Raw genomic sequence first — 27,862 nt, forward strand, 5'->3', positions numbered from 1 at the left:
CATATAGGAGTAGATATGAATTGTTATTGACTCAAATGGACAGCTACTGTGGTAAAAAGAGATTCCTTGCTGCCCTCTCCTTGGATATCATGGTTGTTACAGTTTCTTTTTCTTTTGCTTTTTCTTTTGTTCGCTTTCGTACTTTTGTCGCTGACGGATTAGATGCCGAGTATAGAGTAGTGTACAGAGAACCACACCCCCTTACGGCGGGGGAAAAAAGAAAAAAAAAAGAAAAGGCACTAGAGCATCATACCGTCCAGGGAGCAAAAAGAGATCTCTTGTGGTCCTCGCACGTTACAGGTCAGGAAATAGAGAATTAACGAAAAGGGTCAGATCGAGATCAACCCCCTTGCGTTACGTTACATGCATACATGGCTTCAACTACTCCGGAGCTCTTCAGCCGTTACCTAATAGGTGAATACTGTTGCCAATCCCAAGGCAATTGTCTGTCGATCATACCATAATTCTCTGACTTACGCACGCAGCCAGGTGGGCTATTGCGCGCTAGGACATTCCAGGCTTTCAACCTTAGTGCTCCTGTGATGATCCCTTGATGGCCGAGAAGTCTTCACCCTCCGACTGAGATTTAACTTGTCCCACATACTAGTCTCAGACTTTAATATTTGTCATTTGCATAAGTCACAATTCCTGGTCCATCCCATATGACTATTTATCTATAAGACGTGGGCCAGAAAGTTCGCAGACATCGATACTGACGTCTCTTGAACGTACCCATACTTTTGCAAAATTCCTGTGCATGGGAGTGGCGAGTCCCCATTGCCCGGAATTTAGTTCCTTCTATAGAGGCTACTGCCGCGCAACCGCGGATAAATCGCGTTAGCCAGCATAATCATCACTGTCAATAATGTGGGATTATTATTCCGAAAAGTCTATTCTGATTACGGGAGCCTCTGGGTTCCTGGGAACTGCAGTCACCCATCGACTAGCTTCAAAGGCTCGTCCCAAGCGCATTTATATACTGTGTCGAAACGGCAAAAGGTTGGAGACATCCTGGCCTTGTTAATTCTTCTTGGTTTGTTCAAACTGACAGGACTGAGTCATAAAGCCAGCTGATTAAAAAATGGCGGAGAAATCTGCCCGAGGAGGATTTCAACTGGTTGTCCAACCTAGAGTCTATAACGGTGCTAGATGGAGACATCATGAAAGCGGGCCTTGGACTCCCACAGCAGATCATTTCTGAGCTGCGGAAGGAGGTGAATATCATCATCCATGCGGCCTCCACGATCAACTTGACTTATTCACTTGAACGAGTGTTTGGACATATCGTCCTGCCAAGCGAATCCCTAGCCCAGATGGCCCTGGAGTTTACCGACCTAGATCGATTTGTCTATGTATCCACGGCCTTCGCCAATACACATCTTTACAAGCTTTCCAGTAAGCCTGAAACAGAGATAAACGAGGAGATCTACCCACTTCTGGGTGAAGGAAAAATGTTGGATGACAGCCTTGCCAGTGCCCAAGATGCCTGTGACCAAATCAAGAAGACTGGCTCCTCGGCTGAATTCGACCTCCATGACTTTCCCTGGCCATATGCGTATGGAAAGCACCTTGCAGAGCGATTGATCCTGAAGCTCTTTAAAGAAAAAGGATGGGCATCCAAGGTGCTAATACTCCGCCCTTCCGTGATAGGACCGGCGGAGAGATATCCATACCCGGGGTATAGTGTTCCATTCTCAACGCCATCAACAGCTCTCGCAACTGCGATGGTTGCGTCCCCTGTTTTCAGCGTCACGGTACCTACGCGGTGTTCACGACCGGAAACTGAGGCGACCATTGACGAGGTTCCGGTGGATGTTGTTGTTGATCGAATGATAGCCCACGTGGCCTTTAATACCACCGGTTGCGTTCATGCCGTAGGAGGTGAACGGGGCCGCTTTAGCTTCATAGACTTCTGGGGTGCCGCAATGAAGCTAAGAAGACTACCATGGCAGCCGCGGATAGTGTGGTCATCAGCTATTGATTGGCATTCACCGGACTTACATCCTGTGCTACGGCTGTATGTTATTCTCGGCACTGCCTTCCTCTTCACAGAGGAGAAGACAAATAAACTGTGGAAAATACTTTCTTCGGATGAACAAGGGGATGTGATCTTGTTCAGAAATACCGGTGGGAAGTCATACGAGCTGATATCAAGGCGAGAGCACATTCGCCTCCTCATCAGAATGTTTGCACGGCGAACTATCTTTCCAGCGTGGTTATTGGTCTATTTGTGTCGCTGAGCAAAGAATGCGTATCTCTTACTCCATAATCCCGATGATTGTGTTTTACTAAAAGAACAAGATCACTTTTGTGGCCCCTTATCTAATTTTATTCTCTTAACGTTTCTTCGAAAATCATTTCCGGATTACGATGCTTGATGGGTGCCGATATATTGTGATTGAACAATTCCTAATGATCGTGATAAGATGGTAAAAAGATACCTATAAAAAATTGAACATAGCCTTCTCTCTTCCTAGTTCCTTTCCGTATCTATTACCGACCTGAATTTAAAGTACAATTTCAACTGTATTTGCCTAAGCCCAGACCCGTAAAGGTTCAAACCTAACAAGTCCAACTGAATGGAACAACCGCTGTATGCACATCTGCCACAATTGACATCTATGGGAACGTATCTAGAGCGATTTATTCTTTGCTGTCAGCTTGTAAGTGCGGCCAAAGAACTGGAGGAACAGCTGGGTCAAGGGGATGAGGTATAACGTTGCCAACAGCAGCGCAAAGACCTGGCCGCTATTATCCATGCAGGGGGCCGCGGTCGACCCTCCTTCGCCCCTAACATGTGTTTGATTGTCCGAGTCTCTGGTCTCAACCAAAGATACGCCTATGGGGCTGTCGTACGAGACAAAGACGTACAACCATGACGCCAGCCCGCCCAAGACGAACTGAGTGATTTGTAGCCTCGTGAGGGTCCGCTTTATAAAAACAGGTACTTTAATCCTGAGAATAGTCAACGAATAATAGAGGTACTGCGCAAATTAATAAGTTAGTCTGTTTCCGGATATATCCCGAGGGCCACTACTTACCATCAGCGTATGAATTCCTGCATTCAGGAAGATTCCCACTACCGCTTGCGGAGTCCTGTAGATAACACCCACCCATGAACAGATGATCACACCCGCATGGTGATACATCTGGAGAAAAGAGACCCTTTTCCCCTTCACTAGCAGAAGCAGGGTGTCTATAATCTCGTAGTATTTCGATATATAGAACAACCATGTGTAGTAATTCATACCCTTCTCCCACAAAGACTCAGCCTCGTACATCCCTGTGAAACCATCATGGAATGTGGCTGGCGGTGGTATTGCATTCCCCCCTGCAGTCGATTCAGGCGGTGGTCCGCTTCCTTGACTGCGGTCAAATCTGCAGAAGACATCTGCGATGTGATGAGGCGCTCTTGGGAGAGGCGGAAGAGAGGATGTGACTGTCCGACATACGCCCAGGAAAAACCAAGCGGAAAAGATACTAAGCAAAATATTATGCACGAAAGCAATGCGGGTAAACGACGCCGTGCGAGTTATAGGCCATGGACGATACTGTCTTTTCTTATTGAGATAATTCAGGGTGCAAACGAAAATGAGATACAAGCACGCCGTAGTTATAGGGACTCTGGCATCGAGACTGAAAGTGTAAACGGTGGAGGATATATTGATAGGCCGTTCCCACGAGATCTCTGCCTGTGCAGGCTTGATAAGAGGCGGATGGGGTCCGGGAGGAAATCGAAACAGCCGGGCCTCAGGGAGCCCAAAGTAGATAGATAGGGCACTCGACATAGCTCGTGCTGCTTGAAGAACTCCCTGAACCGTAGTTGGGGCGTACAGGGAGCTCTACCAATGCAATGGATTTAGTAGATCTTATAGCCAAGCGGCCGAGACGAACGGCACCCGCTTCGAGCAGATAAGGAATAGTAATCTTCGTATGCATACGAACTGAAAGGTGCTTACGGAATACATGATGAGAATATTTTTTCTTGCCATCCTTGGGAATATTCTTAAGATCCTATTCGGGAGTGATTGGGCATGCTGTCTTCCCGGGTGCAGCAAAGCAAGGAGGTATACTCCAGACTATCTTTTGCGCCCCTTGAACCCCAGCAAAAATTCTGTATTAGGAATCATTCACTGGAATATTGTTTACGTATCTATATGCATATACGGAGTAGTGGATTTACTTATACCGAGATCACAAGGAGATGCCAAATGGATCACAACGAATGTGATGTGTATGAGCAACCGCCAGAATGATGAAATGCCATTAATGTTCAATATGCTTGTCCATCCAATCTAGGCCCAAATACCAGTTTTTCTTTTTCTTGTTAAAGAAAAAGGGAAAATAGAAATAAACATGTAAAAGTTGATCAAGAGAAAGAGAATTGAAGCGAAACGCGATGCCTTGCTACGGTAGGGGCCGCAAAGAAGGAACAGCTAACATTCCATACGCAAAGTCTTGTTGCATTCTGCTCATATAGGCATAGATCTACGCCTGCTTTGACCATAAAAATCAGCAAAGTTTGCGAGGAGTTTCCCAGGCCATGAAATTTAGTTTCTTTTATGAATGGAAACATTAGATGCAACTCTTTAGCTCGGAGTTAATTGAATACAGTGTCCACATCTACGGATTTCTCTGAGAAGATTAATTTGGCCTTACTCTGTATATACCTATGTCAGCTCCGCTTCAAGACACATCACACTTGAAGTACCCAGTTCATGAATTGAAACCACGTATTCTGCCTCTCGCTGTGTTTTATATTGATGATTCTGGTTATAGTTCCGTCCTAGGCACATGTTACTGCCGATTCTCACAGTAGGGGCCATAGGCCTCGTAGTCTGTGTCCATGTTTATGTTTATCGATCTTACAAACAGTATACACGCTCAAGGTTCATGGGGTGTCTTCCTCCAGTAACCCTATACTCTGACCCACTCGGAGTGTATGACTTTTGGTACATCAACAAGGCTGTGAAAGAGAAACGATGGCTGGAGTATGTTACCTCGCAGCATGAACTTTATGGAAATACATTTCAATTCGCTATGTTTAATCAGACCATCTTGTGTACTATAGAACCTACAAATGTGAAGGCAATCCTGGCAACAAAATTTGAGGATTTCAGCCTAGGCTGCAGACACGAGCAGTTTTCTCCCTTTCTCGGAAGCGGAATCTTTACATTGGACGGTGAGCCCTGGGCGCATGCAAGAGCCTTGTTAAGGCCTCAGTTCACAAGAGAACAGGTATTTCAGAGGAAGACATTGCTCCAGCATCAAGCTAAGTTCGATTTCCAGGTCGCAGACATTGACATCCTTGCCCACCATGTCACCCGGGTCATCGAATCGGTACCAAAGAGCCGCTCCAGCTTCGACATCCAGCCACTCTGCTTCTCCTTTGCGCTCAACTCTGCGACACACTTTCTCTTCGGCGAATCCGTTGATTCTCTAGACCCACGTCTTTTGCAGGCCTCGACAGCAACGAGCATCCGGGCATTTGAAGAGGCATTTGATCTCGCCCAGGATTACCTTTTCGCACGATCTAAGGCTCTAGGCTTCTACTGGTTGATAAATCCAAAGGCGTTCAGAGATGCAACCAGAAAAGTTCATAGAGTCGTAGACTACTATGTGCGACGTGCAATAGATACGAGGAAGAATGCTGGTCAGAGAGAGAAATCAAAAGGGCGGTATATATTACTTGAGGCATTGGCGGCTGACACACAAGACCCAAAGATCCTCCGGGACAATCTGCTAAATGTTCTGCTAGCCGGAAGAGATACTACGTCTAGCCTACTGAGCTCCACATTCTACTATCTGGCTAGACATCCTAGGGTCTGGTACAAACTCAGAGATCAAATAATCGCACGTTTTGGGACTAATTCAAGGCCACTGGCTGACCTCACGCAAACGTCACTCAAAGCAATCCCATATCTGCGCTATGTACTGAACGAGGGTAAGACTTTCATCCCAAATGCATGGCGAACATCACTTAACTAAGTCAGCCCTCCGTCTCCTACCCCCTGTTCCTATTAATTCCCGGATTGCCACAAAGAACACCTGCCTTCCAGTAGGTGGTGGACCAGATGGAAAATCTCCAGTATACGTGGGTAAGGGAGCAATGGTTTTCTACAGCGTATATTCTATGCACCGGAGGCCAGATATCTGGGGCCAGGATGCACACTCATTCCGACCGGAGCGATGGGAGAATGCAAAACACCAGTGGGAGTATCTTCCTTTCAACGGTGGACCGCGTATTTGCCTCGGTCGTAAGTACTGTTCCCCAGTGCGATTATCTTCTGTATACGTACCGGCATCTGATTAACATTTAGAGCAATACGCATTGACTGTGGCGAGCTACACACTAGTTAGGTTCATGCAGCATTTCGACGTCTTAGAAAATGCGGACCCTGATTCAACTGATGACCCTGTCTTACGTGCAAACCTCACACTGTCACACGATCAGGGTGTGATGGTGAGGCTGTACTCTTCCTCTAGCGCTTGAAAGTGGTGGAAAGGGAAGAGAAAGCGGTTTACGTGTTGATACAGATGTAATATGCACAATATGTCTGACGGGCACAAAATATAAATTCGGGACAACCTAGCCGTGGTCTGATTCATCAGGAAAGAAACAAGATTAGTAGTTCCGATGGCTCTTCTGCAATAGTTAAGCCAGGGGAGTCATACTTCATGAGCCGATTCTCTATCCAGCTCATGTACACCAAGCCACAGAACTAAGCAAGCAATAGACGGACCTGTCAACAAAGAATGGAATGACTGGATCTCGTCCCACACATATTGTTCGCTTTCTCCGGCAGAACCTTGGCGTGAATCAATGCTTCGGCCCCTAATACCTCCAACAGATTTGGCACAGCACGCTTGGCTTCTAGAAAATAAAAACGAGGCATAGGCAGGCTGCGCGGCTCTAGTCTATGAAGTAGCAATATATGGCTGATGCTACCAATAACGGGTTAAAATGACAAGAGGTCAATGGTCGAATTTATACCAGAGTAACAAACAAAGCGAAAGCCATACATCAAAGAAACATGGTTCCTCCAATTCCGCCGTGCCGCAATCCCTGTCACTGCTCTCTTCCGATAATGGTCCGTGGATATCAAGCAACAGAGGCCCTCGTTGGAATCCGTGAGCTCGAATCTGTCCTAAGCTGTTCGATGGATGTATAAACGGAGTCTGCAAGGAATTTTAACTTACAGTTGTCGGAATGCTCGTGCTGTTTGTATCTCATCACCGTTGAAACGGGTTTTACCGTGCCGGAGCTGTACCTGGTCCTTGTGCCTTTCGTCCAAAGACCATTAACCTCGACGTTCATTCGGATTCTTTTGGTGGTGGTGCGATACGTACTTCCTGTTTGCAAATGAGTGTTAGGTGATTTTCGGGGGATTAACCTATCGGTTTACCACCTACCAGCTATAAAAGTTGACACTTCTCAGTTGTTCCTGTCCAGCTCATTTGTCCAGCAAGATCGCAAGTTTTCTCACCTTCTGTATCACCAATGGCTATTAGATCATGCTCTTGAAGTAGTTAAATTCGGACTACAAGGACAGTGCGATACTTACTTTCTGCAGAGCGGAAAGAATTGAGTTACCTAATCCACAGAGGTATTGTCATGTCCATCGGTCTTAGGTCACTACTTACATGCTATATCAAAGCTGTCAGTATCAGTCATTCCCACGCTTTAGGGGCGGACTTACATCCTTAGACATCCAGCTTAGTTAGCTCAACCCGTAAGCCCATCGATTTGTGCGTTGTAACCATGTACTTGCCCCCTAATCCAAACTGTCAGTCTTGATGTTGAGGTATGTATGACCTGCATGGCACTTACAATCTAGGTATTCCACGTAAAATTGCTATTAGTCTGTACAACAAATATATCGCTTGTTGACAGTCACCACTTACATTCTGTTTGAAGACTGTGTCAGCATAAGATCGAAGCCAATATCACAAATCACTTACAAGCTATTTTCCCAGTGACATCCGTCAGTTCTACAATTTATCCTTGGCTCTTTCGCAAACTCGTGGTGTCGCAATCGTACTTACTCCCTAACACAGGGTTAGCCTTATGCTTTCATGAAGGAAATGCAACGATGCTCACAAGCTGGGCGCTCCAGTAGTTAGTAGTGCTTTCTTATTTAGCTGTAACTTATCTTTATAGTAGTTCTGACTCACAACCTATATTAAGCGTTGATATTAGAGATCTAATCGCCCTCAAGTGAAAGAACTATGTGACTCACATCCTATATCAAGGCACAAGCCATGTTAGCCCTGTTGGTAGGGATCAACTCATCTGCAAGATAGTTATGGCACCTACAAGCTGCACAGTAATGTTAGCATTGAAGATTGCAGGGCATGCGGGCAAGTACTTACACTCTGTAATACCCAGTATGTTAGCCCTAATCGCGGTCACTTGATTCCTTAAAGGGCACTCACCAACTATGAGCGGCAAGAGCTGTCAGCTATGAACTCTCTCTCATCATGGAAATAGATATCACTCACATCCTTTTGGTATCCAGAGATCATCTAGTATTAGTCTGTAATGTTCCTTACCGCAGTATTTGATAGTACTCACAAACTAGTTCACCAATGAAGGTTAGCCCAGTCAACTATAGATTTCTGGACTGGAATTGTGGCCCACTTACACCCTAAGATAAAGTTTAGATCATGATGAAATTATAATCAGCCCATAGACATTATGGAGACCTACAGCCTGTTGATTGTGCTGAGCGTTAATCATTTGCAATCGACCAGAGTCTGTATACGAGGCTTACTTACAAGCTTTCGTTTCAGATATGTTAGCACTTGGGTTCGGCAGTAGTACTCTTGCACTAAGGATGGACACATACCTTCTATTAAACGGTTAGCACTAAGTACTAAAGTAATTCAAGGAAAATCAGTGCTACTCAATTTGAGCTGACTTACAGCCTTTCCGTCTTTCTCACCCTGCGGAGGTGGAGCGGCCATCCCGAAACCTAATCCCATGAGAAGAACAACAACGAAAGAGGCCTTCATGTTGGTGAAATATCCTACTGGCAAAGTGAAATTAGATTTCAAGAAGTAAACAAGAGAGTAAGCTCAGTTGAGGACAATGACCAGGAAGGAAAAGGGACGACCACTTCCTATGTCATTGATCTATATATACTAGCACCTATATATCTTTGCCTCTTGCAATTGTATAACTAGCCTTTCGCGGTATAAGAGTGGTTGACCTTGTGGTAGGGGCTACTAACGAACTTTGTCTTAGGGCATATTATGGGATACGCTGCTCTCTGAAGGAGGGTTGGTATCTGGATCCCATCGCTCAGAGATCAATTCCATCAAGGCACAAAATATTAAAAGTCTATTCATCACGATTTCTCAATATGCTATAACGTATGGTATATGCAAGATGTGCGCTACGCCTCCCTGCCGTACGAAGAAACAAGGGATTAAGCATCTCCCGTATTGCGAAAGATGAAGAGGTTGTTACATGCAGGAAGAAGAAGAAGAAGAAGCAACCGTACAATATTCACATTCAACAGCCCTCTCGACCTGTTTACTCGAGGTTGACAGGTATGACTCCAGTGAGGAATGCTTGAAAGCCCTCAAGCAATTGCAATTCATGCTGTAATACGTTCTATAAAAGTACACTTCCTGATTTGGCCTTGAAGATAAGACCTAAGTTATAGCTTCCCTTGCGTATTATATTGGCTAAGGTGAGGCACATACAAAAGAAAATATCAATTTAGTTTATTTTCCTGCAGAATTCGGACGCGTTGTAAGACGAATACAGTGTGTCGATGCATGGCCCACCCCTTGCATATTTGGACATCCCTTGCAGCAGTGTGATATGTAACATACCTCTGACCAGAGCTAAAGGTACGAATATGCTAGAATTTGCTGGGAAAAAAAAAGATCCCGTGTGAATACAGCCCGGCCATTTACGTAGACCCTTGGGTTTGATGCGGAGGTACCAAAACAGATCCGACACCCAGCCACATGTTTGGAATAACAAGGCAGCGACCTCGACATTGTGTTTTCATTCCTTTGCAGCCGTTTTAGGCAAGGTGTGGGGCATCGTTCTTGTTTACTATGTATTTCCCTAGACCTCTGATATTGAGTTAGGATAGCTTGTTCAGATAGAGTTTGTTTGTGCGAAGTAGAGAAATGCCGTTGGTTATATCTCTATTTCTTTTTATAATAGCGTAGACTTCCGGCCAAGAGCCGAAACTAGATTTCATCTGAAAGCCATAAAGCGTTACATCGATATCAATACGACGAAACATCGCTTATCCTGTTGATGAGGGTTAATAACCTGTCGTGGAAAATATTCCAGGTCACCTAGATACCCTTGGGCAACCATTGAGTCTGAGCACCACAATTAGCCTTATGTATCATATCTGAGCCAATTAATGACAATGGTCAGTGACTATCTGCATCATGTACAACCGCTCCTATCTCTTTATTACGTAACGACTCGCTACTCGGGATTCGCAGGGCATTAGTTGTTTGTTGCCAAACGCTTTCTTCTTTTCCTTTCAACAACCGCCGTGAATGGGCAATTAACCTACCGAGTTGTATTCCACGCCATGGCTACACCCCGAGATATAACGATTAGAAACCTCAATGGTAATTGGATTATGGTACTAGTGAACTACACCTGATTTGCTCTGCCCTGAGTGGATCTTAATTCGTGGTAAAGCCTTTACATACTCACATCATGGCAATACGCAGAATAGAGCTTTGACGGGCGAAACAGACCCCATCCTGAAGCTGGTATGTACTCTTTCATGCATTAGCCAATTCGTTGGTAGGAGTGAGGACCGGGATGGCCAGGATGTTCAGGCTGATTGCCCTATGGTCGCATTTAGCAAGGAATCCCTTGGTTACTTCGCAAGGCTATGGCAGTCGCAACACTTTATGTAACCATCACGACATACGGGACAGCTGAGCCTGAGACTGGGGAGACGGTAACGAACATCGACTTCAACCAAAGCGCAGCCGGGAAGCTAGCTGGTACAATTGAAAAGCGGACGTTGACTTGGAAACCCAAAGAGCATAAGGACTATATCTTTGGTGAGGTTCAAGGCCGGAGCCAGTTTGTTTTGGGGTCTCCGGACAACGACGGTCACATCCGGCCAGAGTTTGAGTTGCAGAGTGATGTAGATGACGCACAAAAAGTGAAGAGGTTTCTACGGGGCGAGACTCTCCTCGACTCTCGCGAGGAAGCAGGATTCATATGTGAAGAGTCCAACGGTGTTTGGGTACATACCTTTGAACGTGGCGTCTCTTCTGGCTGGACAACTGAGCAGGTAGGTTACCCTGGTGCCCATTGGTTGGCTTTCTGACGATGGCTCGATCGATCTGTAATCTTGGTACTTGAGCTGACTGGTATTTGATTAAGATTTGGGGTTTCGAACTCATAGATAACAAGCGCCACTTCACTCGCCGGGTAGCTGTTGTCAATGCCGGGGGACGATACTTATGTGTGAGGCTCGTTTTTGATTATGAACACCCAAAGTAGACACTTGGTAGTGGCAAGAGATCGAGTTAGAAATGAACAACCGGTGTGGCCCAGAATACGCAAATGCTGGGATAGTCCGTGTATGATCTACTGACCCATAAAGATAATTCGAAGAGCACTATATATTTATCACGTTTACTACCTAGAGTAAGATACCACATACGACCATATGCTCTGGAGAACAGGGCTGGTCATAAAATATGTGATGCCACTGTTATCTTCGCTATCCTGTCCAATCGTTCCTTGACTGCGGCTCTATCACATGTACACTCAAAGAATTCGAGGGCCATGGAAAAGGCATCAATGGAAGGGTAGGTTCTATGGTTTTATGAAGAGACTGGGGTAAATACTACACATTTGCCGATACCATTATGGTCCGCACCGACATCAAGGGCTTCCTTCCACTTATCCAACGCAAAGGCCTTCGTTTCCACCGATCCCTTACCTATTGGGAATAAACCCCTCTGCAGCATCTTGACGAACTGCAATATAGTCTCTCGTTCATACATCGATTTGCCTTTGGGCATAAATAGTGTCAGAAATCAGTACACTGGAAAGGCGTAGGGCTCTTACCTTTTAGTGTAATGTCATTCATCATAATCTCCTGGACCGAAATATTCCTGGTAGACCCCATTAGACTAACTCTACCACCACGACGCAGTGCCTTTATAGCGCTTCGTGTGTGGGTCGACATCGATGCAGCTGATGGCGTGATGTCGAAAACAGCATCAACAGGACCAAAAGCCTGCAACGCAGATGCATCTTTCTGTTCATCGCCTGTTATCTTGGATGTTTCAATATCCGCCCCTGGTGATCTTTGCTGCACCTGCTCCTTCAGGTTCGCTAGCTTCTCCTCATTTCGACCCATGGCAATGACCCTTGCACCCATCGTAATGGCAACTTGCACAGCGAAGCCACTATAAAACCCCGTCGCTGGGCAGATGATGATGGTCTCGCCAGGCTCGAGCTTAATGTCCCTTAGCCCACCATACGGCACAAGTAGATACGCCATATACATCATGTCCTGGAGCGAATATCCCAACCCATCACACAGGCGTGACTCATTGAGTGGGATACAATTCTCCAGCGGCACCTTGGCGTACTCCGCGTACGTCCCATCGCGCCACATATCACGCATCAATTTTATGCTACCATCACTGAATCCGTGAAAATAGGCCGACAGAAAAGAACAATCTGGGTCATCACGTGCGCGTATAACGCAATCAATGTAAACCAGTTGCCCCGATTTCAAGGCCGTCGCGTCCGGTCCGACAGCTGCGACGTGACCGATTGCACTGAATCCACCCACTAGCGGTGTGGGAAACGGTAGCGGGCGCTTACCGCTGTAAACATCTCGATGGTAGGGTAGAATGGCAGCTGCGGCGATGCGGATCACAGCGCTGCCATGGCTCGGTTGAGGTGTGGCGCGGGTTATGACCTGAAAACCGGACTCGCGGTGTTCCAGGAAAAGGACACGGTGCTCAGAAGGTAAGGCAGACCGCATGATGAGGTTTGGCAAATATCAAGATACAGAGATCAGGGTGACTGAACATACATGCAGCGATGGACACATTCATTCTGGTTTTTGGTGACATGATTAGTAATGCTCAGTACGGCGGGGCAGTCTATAGATTAGATTAGATCGGTTTTTATTGTTAGGCATCGTTACAGGCATCCTTTTGTCGTTTGAAGCCACGATAGTGCACTGCAGTTGACCTTGTCCACGGCCGGTGGTCCACCGATATTCCAAGTACTCCCTGTAAGCTTTTGTCAGGGTTTCCTCAAGCTTTGACGAGAAACTGTGATAATCTCATTGCAATGAGAACTCACACAGCCCAATTTCTCAGAGCTATACAATACATTGGTAGTGTCTGAATATTTCCCCTCAGAGGCTTCAGCAGTGCATTCGCCCACAATCCGAAGTTCGTATGAAGGGTACTGTTGAGTTAAAGACTGTTTATCTAGGTTGGTGCAGTTAAATCTTATACGCAGGAGTAGAATGAGGGACTATTAGATCTACCTGGTCCGTGAAACGGTTTCAAACGGTCAGCCATTGCTATACAGTAACTTAGCAATGGGTTGTTGGAACTATGCTTATACTCCATACGGTGTGCCCCATATGGATATTCTGGCAAGAGTACTCCATATTAATGATATGTCTCAGCGTTCACCAATAGTACATGAGCGAGAGGGAATTCCTGTCGTTTTGCCTGCAATTCCAAAAGGTTCGTCTACTATAGCAGAGGCCGACAGATCCCTGGTCGTCTATCCTAAAATCGAAATATTATAAAGGTCAACATGACCTGTCTTTTGCCGATCCTTGTACATCTTTGTAGACTTTGCTCTCTCATCGCTTTCGTTCTTTCAACCCTGGTTTCCGACATATTAGCAAGCAACATCACCACTTTTATTCCGCAGGGAGTGTGGGATCGTCAAGGTGGTCGAAGCCACCGAACTGACCTAAACTACTCTGTACCGCCTGAACTTTCACCAAGGCTTTGCCATCTAACACTCATCAGTCACTGGGCTTCGTCTCTTGTTGCGTCCTAGCCCTTGTGCGTGTACCCTTACCTTTTGTCTTCTAGAATTCTGAGCCCGCCATTCGGTCGTGGTACCATTACGCCTTATTCGCAACGGCTGCTCACGGACCTGCTGAAAAGCCAGAAGGGCTCATAGGTAAGGGTTGGGGGGAGATAGTGGGTGTGAGAGCCAAGACGGTGTACTGGGACCGAGAACAAGCAAGATGATGAGTGATCGGGAAGCGATGCTTGATTCTCTCGAGATTCCATGAACAAGTTGTAAATTTCTATTTTCAGTCAATGTACACCGATATGTTGCTATGATAGCCGACTTACTGTATACTTAATATTTAACGATAGAGTTTGGCTTCGAAAATACTTTGTAGGTTGTTCGCGATCTTTAAAACCAGTTGTCAGATCCGCACGCCGGGTATATCTAACTCACATATTTAAGGCGGTTGAAGCTGGATTCGAGGCCCAGCGCCTGGTTTCTTTGCTCTCGATTCCTTGATTTCCTAGGGAGTATAAATAGGGCCTCAGTGCGACCTAGTGAGGCATTCAAGATCTCGTTTTCATGGGGTTCTATACTTCAACAGCTGGTCATGCAAAGCCAGCCTTGTTCCGATGCAATTGGTTGCTTGGCATTATATTACGCAAGCCACTAATGGTCGATCTCCCTCCTTCAAAGGGTACCCCCTGTGGATCCCTTGCTAGCCTCTCGTAATGTGAGCTGTCTCAGAACCACATACTTGAAGCCACGCTGCACCAGACTGCTGGTTTCCGACTGTTCTATGCTATTACATAAGTCATAGCTCGTGGGGAGACTTCCGACATTCCACGGAAACCTTCGCGTATACCCCCCCTTCAACCACAGGAGACGTCCTATATAGAACGTTTCCTAAATCCAAGATATCCTCGTCGACATCATGCTGGCGGTCGTGGCGCCCGCATTAGCCGCGCTGTACATCGGGTACTTCATTCTTCTGACCATTCGAAAATGTTGAGACCAGCGCAGATATGCCAAGGCTCACAACTGCCAGCTCCCACCACAGGCCAATTCAGGATTCTTCGGTATTGCAAATTATATTCAAATAAAGAAAGCCGCCGACAACAAGCGTTGGGTCGAGTACTTGGCGGACCAGTGGCGCATCAATGGAAGCACGTTCCAACAGATGATTCTAGGACAACGAGTGACGACAACTATTGACCCTGAGAATCTCAAGGCGCTCCTGGCTGCCCAATTCAATGACTTTGCTCTAGGAACCAGACATGAACAGTTCTCTCCCCTTCTTGGGGATGGGATTTTCACCCTTGATGGTGCTGGCTGGTCTCATGCGCGAGGCCTTCTCCGACCGCAATTTGTTCGTGAGCAGGTGCGAATCACCTTGTTGGCGAGATAAACTATGATAGCCTACTAACTTTGTCTTAGGTAGCTGATTTGAATCTTCTCCGTGATCATGTCACGCGGCTGATTGGATTGATTCCCAAGGATGGCTCGGACTTTGATATCCAGCCTCTTTTCTACCTCCTGACCATTGACTCAGCCACGCACTTTCTCTTTGGAGAGTCGGTCGGCTCTATGAACTCCCAGGGCTCGGACTGTCTTGTCAACTCTTCTGTGAAGGACAGCGAAGGCTTTGCAGAGGCGTTCAATACATCGCAGAAGTGGCTCAGTGCGCGGGCCAGAGCAGTTGATCTCTACTGGATGATTAACCCGAGAGAGTTCCGCGAGGCTAATAAGCGCGTGCATGAGGTTGTTGATCATTACGTGCGACTGGCGCTTGATAACAAGAGACACTCGGAAAAAAAGGACAATAAACGGTTTATTTTCGCCGAGGCGCTCGCGGAGCAGACGGACAACCCGAAGGTTCTTCGGGACAACATGCTTAATATTCTCCTCGCGGGTCGAGATACTACAGCTAGCCTGCTGAGCTCGGCTTTCTTCTTTCTATCGCGGCATCCCCGCGTCTGGAATAAACTTCGCGGTGCGGTTATTGAGACTTTTGGAGACAGCCAGAACCCTCGCGATGAGATTACGCATCTGAAGCTGAAGGATACCCCTTATCTACGGCATGTCCTGAATGAAGGTAAATTCCGCTATTGTCCATGCCGGATATCACAAACAGGCTAAGGAGAACAGTTCTTCGTCTGCTGCCACCAGTACCATTAAATTCCCGCGTCGCTGTGGAAAACACCACTCTTCCTGTTGGGGGCGGACCCGACGGACGATCACCTGTGTTTGTCGCGAAGGGCGAATTGGTGATCTACAGTGTCTTTCCATGCATCGGCGAACCGACTACTACGGAGACGATGCTGAGACCTTCCGGCCCGAACGATGGGAGGAGGACGGCCGCCATGGCTGGGAGTATCTTCCGTTCAATGGCGGTCCGCGGGTCTGCTTGGGTCGTAAGTTGAACGCATTCTTCCAAGGGCTAGACCGTAAGATTAACACGTCACCAGAACAATATGCCCTAACCGAAGCAAGCTATACATTGGTCCGGCTGATACAACACTTTGATGCAGTGGAAAATGCTGATCCGCTCTTGGTCCAGCCTGTCATAGAGAATAACCTTACCATGTCGCATGGTCAGGGTGTCAAGGTCCGTATGCACCCTGTTTGAATAGCTCAAATGGTCAGCACGATTTGTCTGTGTCGAGTACTTCATTATGGCTGTTTGGGAGATATTTTATACCAATCAGTCAGCCATGTTCATTATATCTGCTGTATATCCCTTGGAGCTTTTATTAGATTGATGAGATCTATGACTGGGTTGAGTTAGACGGTTTTGTAATGATGGGTTGTCGGGAAAGGCCATTCGGGATATAGCGCTTAGTTTGCATAGCTGTCAGCCGATACTATGTGTCCTGGTTGATAATTTATTTTCATTTTCAAAAGTCGAAAGAACCTTGAGCCACTTTTGTATAAGTTGAAGAATCCACGGACATACTGTGTGCATCACAAAAGTGATGGATATACCTCCGTCGGAATATATATAAAGTGAGATGCACCCATTAAGCCAAAGTAACCCGACTATCAAACGGAGCCACGGCAGCCTTACTCTTCTCCCGCTCCCCCATTCTCTTCCAGTAGGCCTCCACATTCAAACGTCCAGGAGAAAGTACCCAGGGCGCAACCTGCTCGACCATCTGTTTCATCAACCCATAGAAATGGATATCAGCGGCCGAGAACCGATCCCCGCACAGATAAGTCTTCCCCTCGAGCTCATCATCAAGCAGGTTCAAGAATTGATTGATCATCACTTTCTGGGTAACGCGAGCCTTGGGACAGGGGATACGATTGCCCTTGTAGAAGTCAATGGTGGCAGGGTCGTTGCGGAACCACGCGATCAACGGCTGGGCGATCTCCAGATCCATTCGTCGAAGCCACATTCGCGTCTCAGCGCGCTCGAGGGCGGTCTCTCCGAAAAGTGACTTGCCTCCTGTGGCAACTTCGTCAAGGTACTCGCAGATTGCGGTGATTTCGGTGAGAGTAAAGTCGTTGCCGATGCGCAGCGCGGGTAGTTCGCCGCGGGGGTTAACCTTGGTGCGATATTCTAGTCTTCGGTTCTCGAGTTTCATTATATCAATTGAGTTGACGTCGATGTCGAGTCCGCCACGCTCCAGGATAAATAGCCGGACGACGTAGGGGTTTGGAGCCGGGGCATCGTACAGCGTCAAGGTGGTATCCATGGTGAGGCTGGAGACCTGAAGATAAATAGAGATATTGTGATATGGGAGATTCTCAAAAGTGAGATGAAAAGAAGAAGACTTGAAGTATAACCGGGGAATAATATAGTTATCAACCTCCTTTCTGAAAAATTATCGCGAACGAGTTCGGCTTTAAGAATATTAACTCCGTTTCGTTTCCGACTCATAGTGGAGTAAGGCAAATGAAGCCTGGGACATATTGGCATGTCGGTTATAGCACACCGTGATCTCAGAGGACTGCTTCGACGCTGGATCCAATGATCTCCTGCTGATTATCGAGAACTGCACGGAAAGAAACGCCCTAAGCTGTAGCCCGGGCACATGGCAACCAGCAAGCCGACCTCTGGGTTAGCCTTATCCTTGGCATCGGGTTCCAGTTTCCCATTTTCAGTATCAAATTACGTATCGCGAGGGTTATACACAGACCTTTCGCTTTCGATATACCCTACCCTTACAGTAAGAAGGGTGATCTTATGGGAAGGGATCTCAAAGGCAGTACGATGCCCAACGGTCCCAGCCCTCCTTGAACTAACCATGTTCATCAAGTTCGGCAACAGTCCTGTATGAAGTGTAGTAACGTAGTAAACATTGAGACTGCACTGAACTATGACCTGACGAAACGCCATGCGAATCGAAGGCATCCAGCAGGAGGTGATGGTATACCTGGTGGTGTGTGTTCAACGAATGCTTACCGAACATAAGGTGGGCCCCAAAGGGGAGAACAACGATATCTGATGTCAATGTATAGCATAGATATATGTACAGAGATCTACAAGTATAACAAAATAATGCCGAGTTGTCTCGGAGAGAAGGCCGGGATCGGCCAGTTTATCGTAAATTCATACACGGAATTAAGGATCGGACATAAGGCTATCCACTTTTCTTCAGCCCCTTTTTGGCAACCCTGGATATTAGCCCTAAGGAATGTACTGCATATCTTTGCATAGGTCTATAGGACCTTGAAAGGAAGGATAGAACAAACCCGCGAACGCTTTGCTCTCATCAATATGAATCTAAGTGGAACACCTGTGCCCCCATGAGTGTACTCGCTCCGGTGCAGGAGATTAACTGGGCCTTCAACCCCGTGGAGGTGATATTTTGAGACCTGTGAGGTTCGACTATCAGTTCGCAACTTGTTTGTTGTAAGAGCATGGCGTTGAGAAGGTTGACCATGACCAGTGATAATGGTGGCCCTCCGATCCTGCATCGTGTCGCCCAGTCTGTTCTCTGATCCACGCGCGGTCGGACTTTCTGTGGAGTCTGATGTTTCTAATTTCATTCTTCATGAGGTATGTTGAATCCATAACATCTGGTCATGTACACAAGATAAGAGTGGGTCCGGTGGTCTGCAGGTACTAGCTGAATAGTGGGTGCATCTAGGATCTGGTATCATTATGATTCCTTTTACTTCATTATTTGACATTATATACTCAGGGTGGTTACTGCTACATGGATTTTCTTTGAATACAATACATGTTCTATTTAGTTTCAAGCAGCACGCTATTCCTATGACATGGGACTAGAGATATTCAGGGTATACTGCATAGTGTAGGTTTCCAGTAGGAGTGAATGTACCGATCTGTTGGTGGTGCTTTACTGGTATTAACATGACACAAATGAGATGAAACACGCAATGACTCATCATGATCACCATTATATGTGTTGACGTCTGATGCAACAGCTGGTGCTATACCTGGACGATGAGGGCAGAGTGGAGAGCGGCGTGGATACCCAAGGCGCTGGGACGATGAAGGTCGGCAATAGCTCCGTGCTTGGAATTTCTTGCTTCTTCGATTGGGTGTTACCATAGCTCCTGAGAACAGTCGCGTCGCGTGTCCTTTCATTGAGCGCCTTTCAAGTTCAGGAGCCAGGTAATTAACCAATCTGGCTTTGTGTAATGCACCAGGTCTGTGGCTCATTTGCATTAGAACAAGGATAGCCCGCGATCGGTGGCACCAGCTGTACGGTTCGCAAACAATCGTGCATGGAAAGGGGATATATACTATCGTAGTTCTATCGACCCCACATTCCCGGGGTGTTCGGCGAGAGCTGTAAAAACTGACTAAAGTCAAGGCCGTGCAAGCTCGGTACGTCGGCGACCAATCCTTCCAGCCAGGATACTTCGTCAGATGTCGGGATCATGGGCTGAATTGGTGACTCGGTGGCGGATGGCTCGTGGTGATCTTCCAATAGCCCGCTGAGCAATCTGGTGTCCGAACGCCGACGGCGCTGGTAAAGAAGAATCAGTAGACGCGCAGTCCCGTACGCCTCCCTCATCGTTTCGGTATCGTAAGTGGCAGAAACCAGTTTCAGGGTCTGCATGGCTTCCGGCAGAAGCTCTAATGATGCACTCGTGTCCATCTCCAAGAGGATACTAATCATCTGAAAGGGCACATTGGCCACATGTTGCCACGGAGAACAATCCGAAGCCATACGACGGGCAGCTCCGAGGCTTCGCTTCAGTTGTTCCACAACCCGCTCCATTGTAGCTGGGGAGGTCATGAGGTTTCTCATATGTAAGCGCCGAAGAAGACAGAGGACCAGGTTACATTGAGCGAGAATAGATGGTGGCTGCGTGTGATTACGGCTCAATGTCTGTAGCAAGAACTCCTCAATCTCTTCATCCTGTCGGCGATTCTCCGGGCCCAGGCTGGTGGAAAGCGGCAAGAGACCGAGCAATTCTACCGTGAAATCGCCTGCTCGTGGCGAGGGCAGCGCTACCGGCTCGTGGGGGAAGGAAACCCGCGAGAGGCCCAGGTCGTACGAGATCCAGAGGTTTAAATGTTGGGCGACTCCGATCAGCCGTTGCCGGGTGTCGAGGTCAAGGGACTCGCACGAGGAGGAGCTTTGGTGAAGTTTAGAGGCTTCGATAAGATGCATCAAGGTGGAGCTTGCAATCCAGGTAGGGTATGGCGGGGCCGTCATGCGCATATAAATCACGCGGAGGGCCCACGCAGTCACTACTTCTATTGATGGGGCTGCAGACCCAATGTGTGTGTCCGTTATCGAGCGCGTCAGTTCCACCAGATGGGCTTCCGTAATATTGATAGTAATCTCGGAGAAGAGCGCTCCAAGAGCGGCAACCCCCGCTAGCACGCCGTCAAACGAATCGCCCTCTGCGGACGACTGCAACGGGCCTCCAAGCGGCGAAAGAACATGGCAGAATCGATGAAGCATAGCACGGATCTACCTTGGCAAAGTAGAAATTGGCCAGGGTCTTCATATGGTTCAGCGAGAGAATATCGACAATGGGCACAGCTAGAACCGTGCTAGTGGCTAGACCGGACGGGGGATTGCGTCTACCCACGTTCCAGCCGAAGAGATTCAGTTTGGGCGCGTTCGCCGGGTCCATCTTGAGGCCGATCTTTCTCACAAATGCCGCTCCTGAGTTCGCCTCCAATGACTCGGTGTAGGAGCCCGCATGCTCAGGACTCGGCCCATGGATGGCAGGGAGATCTCCCATCATGCTGGTGGCTTTTGGTTTCATGCGACGCTCATTTTGGTAGTAACAGTCATACCCCCAGCTGCTGCAGGTCGAACAGGGGGACTCTCCATTGCATTTTCTTTTCCGTTCGCGACAAGGCTCGCAGGCAAAGCGCGATCGCTTGCGCTTTGAGGGGGCAGAGTTGCCAGACATAGCCGTCTGCATTGTGAAGGAGTCGGAGAGCGATACAAGGCAGATAGACAGGGTTAAAAAGCGATGGCGGGGGGGACGGAAAGCGGCAGAACCGGGGGCGGGAGCGGCTATTCTTATGCTTCTTATGTGAGCCTCTTATAGTTAGTTAACTAGCCCTATCACCTGACTAAGCACTTCAGGCATAGCTATGGCATGTGATGTCTATGAACTGGCCTCGAATCTCTATCCCATGCAAGAAATACATGTACATACACCCTTATGGCATGAGTTTCGACTTCCCCCGTAGCCGCGGCCCATATTTCTTCAATACCACCGGGATCGGAATCATGATCGCCGCCAAACATCCGATCAGGGTGCCCGCCCACTGCACCCCGAGATTCTTGAACATCTGCTTGGCAAACAGGGGAAAGCCGGCGGCGACGCTAGATCGGAGAATAATATTCGCAGCAACGGTAGACGCAGCACTATTGACTTAGTCAGTACGTCCAGATCTCACAGCATACTTGCTTGGTACTTACAGTGGAAGGTAGGAATCGACCAGGTAGTTGAAACAGGGAAGGAAGATGCACAGGATACCAAACCCGATGAGAACTCCCGAGGCAGTTGGAGCAAGCCAATGGATTGTCGACGTAAAGCCCGTCCAGCTGAACCTAATGCTGTTGTTAGATGGGTGTCGTCTCCAACTCTCCTTGCGGGTTAACTCACCAGAATACTCCCACGGTGAAAATCGGGGCACCAATAATAGCGGGCGGTAACCGCCATTCGGGGACGGGGACGTTTTTGTTCGCAATTAATTTCTTCACATAGATGGATTGCTGAGAGAGAACAAAGCCGCATGCTAGCACTTGGCCAATAATGAGACCAAAAAAGGTGAGGCCGCTGAGCCCAGGATTCATCCCATAGACTGACTCGAATACGTAGGGATAGGCTACCAGCAGGGCGTACACGAGTCCGTAGATGAAGGACATGTAGAGGGAGACAACCAGGATAATGGGCTCGGTGATCAACATTCGCAATGGCCGCGTAAAATACTTTTCAACCAACTCCTGGAAGTCAACCTTTACCACCTCTTGTTTAGCATGAATTCCCCAGTTGGAGGTCTGTTGCCGGAGTACTTCTGCCTTTGAAATGAGCAGGCATGGAGCATAGGTTTCTTTTAGAAACAGTACAAATACACTGCAACATGCGAAGCCCATGAACGCGGGGATATAGAGTGTCCATCGCCAGCCGAGGAAGCTGGACGAGATGAACCCGCCAATAAAAGGGCCACTAAAGGGGCCAACAAACACTGCAAGTGAGTAAACGGTGATAGCAGGTCCACGCTGAATGTTATTAAAAAGGTCTGATAGTACGGCTGGAACCACTGAGAGCTGACTGGCGCCGAATAGCCCAGCAAAAAAGCGGCAGATGATAACAGTCTGAATATCTTTCGCGACAGCAGAGGCAATGCTGAACACCGCCACACCGAACATGCCCACAGTCAGGGGTAATCGCCTTCCGATCAACTCGGAAGACGGCGCCCAGAACATTGGGCCAGATGCAAACCCGAGAACAAAGAGAGTTGTCCCAAGAATTCCGACTTCGGTACTTACTCCAAACGCCTTGGCTACGCCCGCAGTTCCTGGGGCAAACACCGCGCTCGCAAAAGATGAAATGAAGGTGCCAAAACACACCATAATTGAGGTGTATAGTCTATATTAATGAAAGCTAGGGTTAGGCCACATATCAAATGATCTGGGAGAGCAACGTACTTCACAGTGAAACTCCAGTTGAAAGGATGTTCCGGATCGTCCGGGCCGTCGAATGTGACGATATAATCATCTTCGTCTGGCAATAGTGGAGGGATCGCTTTTCCTTCTCCCATTGACAAAGGTACACTTGGGTCTGATCTCTTTTCGGAGATATTACTCTAGGTCGGGTCGTCAGTTAGTCTGGGACTCTCAGCCCGGGTTCCTGACAGTTGGATTTGATGTGCAGTATACCTGCGCCTCAATGTCGCTTATTTCAACAGTGTTATCTGTCTGAGAGCCCCTCTCACTGCCCTCGCTCCATAGTGGTAGACTCATGTTGTGTGGTGGTGTTGGCAGTATTTACGCAGTCAAATACTGACTCGTGTGTCGACTAAAGAACATAGAAGTGACGTAAAAGCCAAACAGAGACCAAGGCGGCGGTGAGTGTAGCATGAATAAGAGCCATAGGGCAAACGATATCATACTATAGTATTTTGCACAACTGCCTGGCCCCTATGAAGACCTGCCGTCGAGTTCCAGGCGCAAAGCTGACGCCGCGGAGGTATCGGGTATTGCGGACATTGGGAGTCGCGGTCGCCTTCGGTCGCCCTGGTCGATCATAATTCATATGGAAAACGTCCTCGGCACGATTTCCTTGCTACATCTCCGCAATAGCCGATGATCTTACTGAAAAAGTCCGTAGTCCAAGCAGATGAAGTTGGATGTCTCTGTACAGCAACTTGGATTCAGGCGTAGAATTCACTGTAGGAGCTGGTGGCGGTGATAATGGCAGTTCGATCATTATAATCATTCCTGTTCAGAAAGCCACGGTGGCTATGTTATTATGCCCCTCGCTTCGCTGGTCACTGCAATAGTCGCTATCGTGCCTTGGGAGAGGATGACAGAAAATCGGAATATGCCGGATAGATGGATCCGCTTCAGACGATTCTTTCATGGCCTCTTTAATGTACGGGCCTTTGCGATTCATACCGATGGCATAAGACCTATTGGTGGATATTTAAGCTCAGAAAGGTAACAATTACAAGAGGCTTTGGTGCCCGTCGCGCAGAAGTCGAGTCTTACGCTGATATAAGGGAGAATTATTAGAGGTACCCGAAGAATAGTCACTCATTGAAGTATCAAGTAAACTGTAATGTACACCCAACGGCTGAATGGCTTAATCCCTTTAACTATTAAACTTTATTTGTAAAGATAGTTGTTCTGCCGCAGTTCCTACGTGGGCAGGAAATCTTTGGCATTATCTGGGCTTACTTATATTCTAGGGAATTGGAACCCTACAATCCGTACCGTCTAGCAACCAAAAGAGAAAAGCAGAGACGGATTCTAGCCATCCATACAATGCCATAACTCTCTTGAAATCTATTATTTCCCCAATGTGACTTAGAGCTCGGACAAACGGAGCTTGGCAGGGATTGATCATGAATTATCACTGTATTTCCCATTCTGGCGCAATGACAGACGCAGTGTGTGGCCGCGACTCGCTGCCATTTGGGGCAGGCACCAGCCAACAATGGAAATAGGTTTGATATCATCGTCGTTAGGATCTTGTTTTAATGCATCCACTAAGTAGTCAATGCAGGGTGGCCAACTAGCTTCGCCATATGACCAGGAACTTGGAAATAGTTAAGCCAAAAAAAGAAAAGAAAAGCAAGGCAAAGGCAGAGGGAGAGTGGCACAAAAGCAAGAGGGACAGACAGGAAATTAGTGCAGAAAGTAGGCTATCGAGTCAAGACGGTATAAGTTACTAGTGGCAAAAGGCCTTGCTAGGGCTGGACTGCAGATGCGCAAGCTGCATCCGGAGTAGGGAGTTGTTACGAGAGACTAGAACAGATTAGGTCCTATTCAGCGTCATACGAAAAATTCTCCCAGCTGCAAGAGTGGGTCGTTGGCGTAATTAGCGAACTAATGTTATGCATAACGGTTTTTCAAGGACGACTTGGCTCGTGTCTGCCAAGGATATCTGCAGCCATTCTGGACCTCGAAGGCTCCTATCCATTCTGTTGAAAAGCGCTGAAGATCGCTAACTGCAAAAGATCTGCACTGGCATTTGTTTCATGTGTTGTCACACTATGCATTGTCATAGTCTCTATGCAATGTCATTGCTTGGCCGCTTCTACCCGCAGTTATACCCGCTGTGGTGTACTCAACTGGAGACTCTAATGCAGCATTCCCCTTTAGAGATCTGTGGTTTTTTGTCGCCTGTACCCACTAGTAGATCGGGTTGGTATGCAATCTTTGACAGTGCATGTCGATTATGACCGCTGCATTGTCACAATTCCTCATTTTTGGAATGCTTCAAGCTGATCCTTGGGTGATGCTTTCAGCATCATAATGTCAAATCACACAATTGGAATCGTGCATGAGGGTGAGATCGTGAAGAATGCACAACCCATTATAGCTGAGCTGCGACAGGGAGTATGGCATCGCTGTGGTCCAGACTCAATAGCAACTTGGGTTACATGGCAATTCCTACAGCGCGGGATTGTTTATATAAACAGTAGCCATCGAGGATTGAATATTCGAAAAACTTCTAAAATCCTCAATCTACAAAAGCAAGTCAAGAACATAGATACCCTGCACAGCCTTCTTCGTCAGCACAATTCCCTTCTCAAGCGGCCGTCTTTCATAAAAGTCAACTCAAAAGTTCATATCCAAAGTCAAAAAGTCTTTCACCATGAGATACACTATTCCAGCCACGCCCTCTGGGACCGCTCATGCCCACATCGCCATTGTTGGCATGGGGCCGCGTGGAACTAGCGCGCTGGAACGTCTCTGCGCTTCTGCAACAGAATTTCTCGCGCCTGGTGCGCGACTAACCGTTCATGTCGTCGACCCATCGCCACCGGGGGCTGGCCGTGTCTGGCGCACCGCCCAGTCATCAGAACTACTGATGAACACGGTCACTTCCCAAGTGACCTTGTACACTGACAGGAGTGTGGTTTGCTCTGGACCGATTCGCGAGGGACCAAGTCTGTATGAATGGGCAACCGATGCTAATCTCGACCTGGGTCCCGACGAGTACCCAACCCGCGCACAGTATGGCCATTATCTGGAATGGGTCTTCCGCGAGGTGGTTCGTAAGGCCCCAGCTGCGGTTGAGGTCGAGGTCCACGCTGCCCGCGCTGTTAGCCTTGACGACGCACCGGATGGCCGCCAGACCCTCAACCTCTCTACCGGCCGCACTTTATCCGGACTGTCTGCAGTGGTTCTCGCGCAGGGCCATCTACCGCTAGTCACGGATGCACAGCTACGGCAGCTTACTGCATATGCTAACCAGAATGGGCTGCGTCATATCACTCCATCCAACCCGGCAGATGTTGATCTATCCTCCGTCAAGCCTGGCGAGCCTGTCTTTCTGCGCGGTCTTGGCCTCAACTTCTTCGATTACATGGCCCTGTTGACTACAGGTCGTGGTGGTCGCTTCACTCGTACACCCAGTGGATTACGCTACCACCCCTCAGGAAGGGAGCCCCGCATGTACGCTGGCTCACGTCGCGGGATCCCGTACCAAGCGCGCGGTGACAACGCCAAGGGTGCATACGGCCGCCACATGCCACTTATCTTTACGGAGGAGGTGATTGATGGCTTCCGCCAGCGCTCCGACTCGGGCAACGCACCAAACTTTCTGAAGGAGATTTGGCCGCTTGTCTCAAAGGAGGTGGAAACGGTCTACTATGAGGCTTTGTTGAGACAGCACAAATTCGAGCTCGCCGACTTCAGGGATCGTTTCCTTGCCACGGCGCACAAGAGCCCCGAAGAGGCTCAGGTGCTCACCGACTTCGGCCTCACTGAAGAGAACCGATGGTCTTGGGACCGTATTTCCCGACCATACGGCGAACGCACCTTTACAGCCGGTGCCTGGCGGGACTGGATGTTGGAGTATCTACGGGAGGATGCCAAAGAGGCCTCTCTAGGAAATGTCAACGGGCCTCTGAAGGCAGCCCTCGATGTGATGCGTGATCTGCGCAATGAGTTGCGACTTATTGTGGACCATGCCGGCCTTTCGGGTCTCTCCCACCGGGACCACTTGGACCGTTGGTACACACCACTGAACGCCTTCCTGTCCATCGGACCCCCACGTCAGCGTATTGAGCAAATGATTGCCCTGATCGAGGCCGACATTCTCGATGTTCTCGGCCCACGACCACAAGCCCGTGCCGAGGACGGAGCCTGGACGGTGTACTCTCCCGAAGTGCCCGGATTGAAGGTCCGTGTCACCACCCTAGTTGAGGCGCGTCTACCGGAACCTAGCCTTAGAGATACCGCCGACGAGCTTCTCTCCCACCTGTTGAGGACGGGCCAATGCCGCCCTCATACTGTCGACGGCTACGAGACTGGAGGTCTCGATATCACCCTCAGCCCGTACCGGGTTATCGACTCACAAGGCCTTGCACATGAAAGGCGGTTTGCGGTTGGTGTCCCCACTGAAGGTGTCCACTGGGTCACTGCCGCTGGAGCAAGACCAGGTGTGAACTCAGTTACCTTGTCAGACACGGATGCGGTGGCTCGAGCTGCACTTTCTGCGGCAGTGAGTGAAAATACAATTGCGGAGCGACAGACGGAGGTCAAGGCGTGGCCAAATGTTGAGGTTTCGGAGGTTACTGTTCTGGAAGTTGCAGTCTGAGTCAACAATGTTAATGAGTTTTTGCAATTCATGATTGAATTCCCGGCGTATGGTAGATAGGAATTTGAATACACTTTTTATTGGAAGACCTTTGTGTGCTTGAGTGAGATCGCAATC

General features: G+C 48.1%; 10 protein-coding genes across 10 annotated transcripts; 5 read left to right on the plus strand and 5 right to left on the minus strand.

Annotated features, from left to right (window-relative positions):
* Positions 1 to 1,160: 1,160 nt before the first annotated feature.
* ABOM_008368 (epimerase/dehydratase family protein) lies at positions 1,161 to 2,240 on the plus strand (the record flags this gene model as incomplete). The annotated part of the gene is made up of 1 exon (XM_022535497.1): positions 1,161 to 2,240. One exon carries the CDS (start codon positions 1,161 to 1,163, stop codon positions 2,238 to 2,240), a length of 1,080 nt encoding a protein of 359 aa, XP_022386122.1.
* Positions 2,241 to 2,633: 393 nt separating this feature from the next.
* Positions 2,634 to 3,788, minus strand: ABOM_008369 (elongation of very long chain fatty acids protein; the record flags this gene model as incomplete). Its single annotated transcript, XM_022535498.1, has 2 exons — positions 2,634 to 2,984; positions 3,042 to 3,788. 2 exons carry the CDS (start codon positions 3,786 to 3,788, stop codon positions 2,634 to 2,636), a joined length of 1,098 nt encoding a protein of 365 aa, XP_022386123.1.
* Positions 3,789 to 5,040: 1,252 nt separating this feature from the next.
* On the plus strand, positions 5,041 to 6,493 carry ABOM_008370 (cytochrome P450; the record flags this gene model as incomplete). The annotated part of the gene is made up of 3 exons (XM_022535499.1): positions 5,041 to 5,944; positions 5,994 to 6,257; positions 6,321 to 6,493. The coding sequence occupies 3 exons, from the start codon at positions 5,041 to 5,043 to the stop codon at positions 6,491 to 6,493; spliced, it is 1,341 nt and encodes a 446-aa protein (XP_022386103.1).
* Positions 6,494 to 10,883: 4,390 nt separating this feature from the next.
* On the plus strand, positions 10,884 to 11,506 carry ABOM_008371 (uncharacterized protein; the record flags this gene model as incomplete). Its single annotated transcript, XM_022535500.1, has 2 exons — positions 10,884 to 11,294; positions 11,387 to 11,506. 2 exons carry the CDS (start codon positions 10,884 to 10,886, stop codon positions 11,504 to 11,506), a joined length of 531 nt encoding a protein of 176 aa, XP_022386102.1.
* Positions 11,507 to 11,832: 326 nt separating this feature from the next.
* Positions 11,833 to 13,010, minus strand: ABOM_008372 (putative isopropanol dehydrogenase; the record flags this gene model as incomplete). Its single annotated transcript, XM_022535501.1, has 2 exons — positions 11,833 to 12,023; positions 12,080 to 13,010. The coding sequence occupies 2 exons, from the start codon at positions 13,008 to 13,010 to the stop codon at positions 11,833 to 11,835; spliced, it is 1,122 nt and encodes a 373-aa protein (XP_022386105.1).
* A 1,941-nt stretch (positions 13,011 to 14,951) lies between these two features.
* ABOM_008373 (cytochrome P450) lies at positions 14,952 to 16,646 on the plus strand (the record flags this gene model as incomplete). Its single annotated transcript, XM_022535502.1, has 5 exons — positions 14,952 to 14,986; positions 15,041 to 15,398; positions 15,455 to 16,112; positions 16,166 to 16,435; positions 16,486 to 16,646. 5 exons carry the CDS (start codon positions 14,952 to 14,954, stop codon positions 16,644 to 16,646), a joined length of 1,482 nt encoding a protein of 493 aa, XP_022386104.1.
* A 391-nt stretch (positions 16,647 to 17,037) lies between these two features.
* ABOM_008374 (glutathione S-transferase family protein) lies at positions 17,038 to 17,715 on the minus strand (the record flags this gene model as incomplete). Its single annotated transcript, XM_022535503.1, has 1 exon — positions 17,038 to 17,715. One exon carries the CDS (start codon positions 17,713 to 17,715, stop codon positions 17,038 to 17,040), a length of 678 nt encoding a protein of 225 aa, XP_022386099.1.
* A 2,031-nt stretch (positions 17,716 to 19,746) lies between these two features.
* Positions 19,747 to 21,382, minus strand: ABOM_008375 (protein RDR1; the record flags this gene model as incomplete). The annotated part of the gene is made up of 2 exons (XM_022535504.1): positions 19,747 to 20,859; positions 20,924 to 21,382. The coding sequence occupies 2 exons, from the start codon at positions 21,380 to 21,382 to the stop codon at positions 19,747 to 19,749; spliced, it is 1,572 nt and encodes a 523-aa protein (XP_022386098.1).
* A 244-nt stretch (positions 21,383 to 21,626) lies between these two features.
* On the minus strand, positions 21,627 to 23,436 carry ABOM_008376 (MFS transporter; the record flags this gene model as incomplete). Its single annotated transcript, XM_022535505.1, has 5 exons — positions 21,627 to 21,834; positions 21,889 to 22,020; positions 22,076 to 23,062; positions 23,122 to 23,279; positions 23,353 to 23,436. The coding sequence occupies 5 exons, from the start codon at positions 23,434 to 23,436 to the stop codon at positions 21,627 to 21,629; spliced, it is 1,569 nt and encodes a 522-aa protein (XP_022386101.1).
* A 2,359-nt stretch (positions 23,437 to 25,795) lies between these two features.
* Positions 25,796 to 27,745, plus strand: ABOM_008377 (putative fad -dependent oxidoreductase protein; the record flags this gene model as incomplete). Its single annotated transcript, XM_022535506.1, has 1 exon — positions 25,796 to 27,745. The coding sequence occupies one exon, from the start codon at positions 25,796 to 25,798 to the stop codon at positions 27,743 to 27,745; it is 1,950 nt and encodes a 649-aa protein (XP_022386100.1).
* Between the last annotated feature and the right edge of the window lie 117 nt (positions 27,746 to 27,862).

Source organism: Aspergillus bombycis (assembly GCF_001792695.1).
Source record: "Aspergillus bombycis strain NRRL26010 chromosome Unknown contig00090, whole genome shotgun sequence".
Lineage (NCBI taxonomy): Eukaryota > Fungi > Ascomycota > Eurotiomycetes > Eurotiales > Aspergillaceae > Aspergillus > Aspergillus bombycis.